General features: G+C 37.4%; 1 protein-coding gene across 4 annotated transcripts in view; it reads right to left on the reverse strand.

Annotated features, from left to right (window-relative positions):
• Positions 1 to 394: 394 nt before the first annotated feature.
• LOC125031458 (WW domain-containing adapter protein with coiled-coil-like) overlaps positions 395 to 3,438 on the reverse strand; it is a 29,980-nt gene continuing 26,936 nt past the window's right edge. For 2 of the 4 annotated variants that reach the window (XM_047622209.1, XM_047622206.1), the window contains exons 10-11: positions 3,038 to 3,165; positions 395 to 2,187 (exon numbers count right to left, since the gene is read on the reverse strand). In XM_047622209.1, the coding sequence (XP_047478165.1) occupies positions 2,112 to 2,187; positions 3,038 to 3,165 (204 nt within the window). In that variant the 3' untranslated portion in view covers positions 395 to 2,111. The remainder of the gene's footprint in view (positions 2,188 to 3,037; positions 3,166 to 3,438) is intronic. The other 2 variants (XR_007115492.1, XM_047622207.1) reach the window with 2 other exon arrangements.

A 3,438-nucleotide genomic window follows, 5' to 3' on the forward strand; every position in this document is an offset into this window, starting at 1 on the left:
TTTGGTGAACTATCCCTTCTCTCTTCTCTTGTGAATGTTGTGGCTGATACAAGTTTCTGCCAAGCTTGAAGACGTAAAATCTAGCTCTCCTGACGAAGCTCCGGTCTTTGCTCCAATTAGCTGGTTTCATGTGCATTTAATCTCTCTCATAAACACTCCCTTCTTGACTCCCAAAAGGTGAAACAACAATGATTACCACTTTAAACACTTTTTTTTCATTTCTTAAAAGTACCCCAAAACAAAAACCATAATATATACTGATAATAATGAACCAAAAAGGGGAGAAATAAGTAATGTTTTTCCATTACCAAGAATAAACAAGAAATTCCTATTTTTTTTTTTTTTTCCAAAAAATTTCCAAACGAATCATTCACCCAACAACCTTTTTTTTTTCAATACTTGGCTTTTGGTTGGAGTGGTCGCTGAGCTGGCTCACACTTCACAAAATAAAAATTAGACGTTTGGCTTCCAATCATCAATCAATTCCCCATAATTTTGTTTCTAGTCCTGAAGAAGAGAGGATGTAAAGAGAAATTAGTTACCATGTCAACTGATCAGAGTATAATTAACAGTGCAATCAAGTTGAAAAAAAAAAAAAAACAGTATAAAAAAGGGAAAATAAATGAAGAAAAAGAAAGAAAACCACATTGCTTGAAAGAAATCTAAATGTCCTTAGTAATATCAGCCCCTTGTTATTTTTTGGAAACTGTCTTTGTAAAAAACAACAAACAATTCCTACTACAAAAATTAAATCCAATAAATAAGTAAAAATATGAGGCTGTGTTGGTGGAAAGAATCAATTACAAAAACAGAAAAAACAATAATAAAAAAGAAAAAACAATGAAATGCTTGCTTTACAGTCACTACAATGGCCTCCAAATTTCTACAGAGAAACAAAGTTAATATATAATTATGAAAATAACAGTGACTATAATAATAACCCGGTTTATCTACAAATTTATAGTTTTAGTTAAACATATGACTCCTGAAGAAGATATATCAACAACTGGTAAAGAACATGACAATGAAACTTTTCACAGCCCAGTTGGAACTTTAAAGACTGTCTGAGATACAGATTAGCCAGCAAAAACAATGACTTAAATAACATTTAGTCTGTCAGCATCAAAATGCTCAAGACACTGCCTCAAATCCAACCCTGGGGACCATGTGACAGTCACCAAGAACACAAAACACATTCACAGGACTTACACTTGGATAACTGATTACGGAAAGCAGTTAAGAAATTCAACTACGCTCTCCAGAATCTACTGATAGTAAATAGGTAAAAGTTCCGTGTACCACTGCTACCGCGACAGAAAAGTCACCCCCGCTCGCTTCGCCCAACTTATTCCCCGGAAGCTGGAATAGAGCTGGTGGAAGCCGCCCGTGACATCCTTCCGGTAGTGACATGCTGGTAAGAGGAGTGGTTCACTAGTGTTTTGTTGTGAAATGTGTAAAGCAATAAGACAACAATTCTTTTTTCTTGTTATTTTTTTTTTCAAACCTATTGGGCTGGAGAGCTCTGCCAAGACTTCCAGATATCCACGTGGGCTTGACAAGTCAGCCAGCAAAGAAGGAACACAGAGTGAGAGTGACGAAGGGGAACGGGACAGATGATGCTCGAAGGGGTGATTCTCAAGACCCCAGGGAGTGTGATACAGTGCCAGCCTCTGGCTAGCCGGTATTACATTGTGACGTAGCAGAGCTGTTCAGTGTACAGGCTCAGCCTTCAGAGGTGTCTAGTTGTGTCATTCATCACAGAGAAACATAGATGACATTGGGGTTATCGGTGGAGGGTGGCCAGGGTAGGCCGGGCCAGACACAGGACGGTAGGTTGTTGGTGAATCCTGTGAGGAGCTGGCAGTTACCCTGGCCTGTGGCAGCAGTCATCTTTGCACTGGCTGCTGTGATGATACTGGTGCTGGCACTCGCCCAAAACCCACACAAGGGGAGGACTCGGGCCTCACCTCACTGCCACACCCTGCACTTTGGACTTCACCAATGTTCACACATCCAGTACATGATTAAGAAAATATAACACTTTATAAATAATCCCAGGCATGTCAACATCCAGACAACTGACCCAGGCAGCTATCACAGGCAGCCCAACACTATGTGTCACTCATGAAGGAATTCTGCGCCTTCATCTCCTCAAGTTCTCGCTTCTGAGCACGTAGAAAAAGTATCCTGAAAAAAACAAATCCTCTGTTAGATTCTGTAATTACTATTCATAAACAACAACAGCAACAACAAATACAATATAAATTATTGTTGTGGTAGTTAATACAATAGGGCATGGCAAAAAGACAGAAAAAGAGAAAGAAAGAAAGAGATTAATATCTATACAGAGATGAGAAATGTGAATAACTTATCAAGTATGATCTAAATTCTTGAACCAACTGAATTTGTATTGTTAAACTTCCTGCAAATGATACAAAACCATTTTTGGCAAAGTTGCTTTTCCTCAACATTTAACAGTTAAAAAGTTATCTATTTTCTGAGAAATGGAAACAAGTTTGCATACTATTTTCTCTAAAATAACTTGCAGTCAGGATGTACATTTAATCTATTCCTTTTCTAAAATTCCCATTACTTCTAAACTAAAAATATTTATATATATATATATATATATATATATATATATATATATATATAAAATAATAAATGGTGAAAGTATTCATCCGACCATCTCGGACAATATTGTCACTTCAAAAGCAGAAGTTGTCTTAGATCAAGGATACAGTGACATCATAAAAATATTGGTCCCAGACCAAAGTGGATGTAGGGGACATGTTTGTATATGAATATACACATGAAGCCAAAATAATGCTGTAGGGCAACCAATTCCTTTCAGCCATTAGTGTGACCCTGTATGCCGATGTCAGCCGAGTAAACTTGTTACACTAACAACTGAGCTATGTTATGAGAAGAGAAGAGAAGGGAAGAGAAGAGAGAAGAGAAAGATAATAAAGGAATAGAAAAAAGAAAAAGAAAAGGAAATGAAGGAAAAAATTATTCACAGGACTGGAACGCTTACCTTTGTTCATGGAGTGTAGCCTGTATCTCTGCCAGTCGTACCAGGGACCGTGCCATCTTGAGCTCGGCAGATACCCGCGTCATCACTAGACTTCCAACAGAATGAGCTTCCTCAGCTAATCTCTGTGCCTGTTGAGATGATAAGGTTTTCTTTTACTCATTTAGAAACAAACAAATTGTAGAATAATGTGCTTGCTTAGTTGCAGGTGTCAAACAATTTAGCAAAAACAAAAAACATTACTGGCATTACTTTGACTAATCTTTAATTTCATAGATTTTACAGGAATACCGCATTCTTCAAGAGAAAACAAAATTCTGCTCATGGTCCAAGACTATCTGTAGTGGCTTTATACCGAAAATGCTTTTTAGCCTTAATTCCTCCCGGTGATATTGGTTTGTAAT

The sequence above is a fragment of the Penaeus chinensis genome, chromosome 13 (assembly GCF_019202785.1).
Source record: "Penaeus chinensis breed Huanghai No. 1 chromosome 13, ASM1920278v2, whole genome shotgun sequence".
In the NCBI taxonomy this organism is placed as follows: Eukaryota; Metazoa; Arthropoda; class Malacostraca; order Decapoda; family Penaeidae; genus Penaeus; species Penaeus chinensis.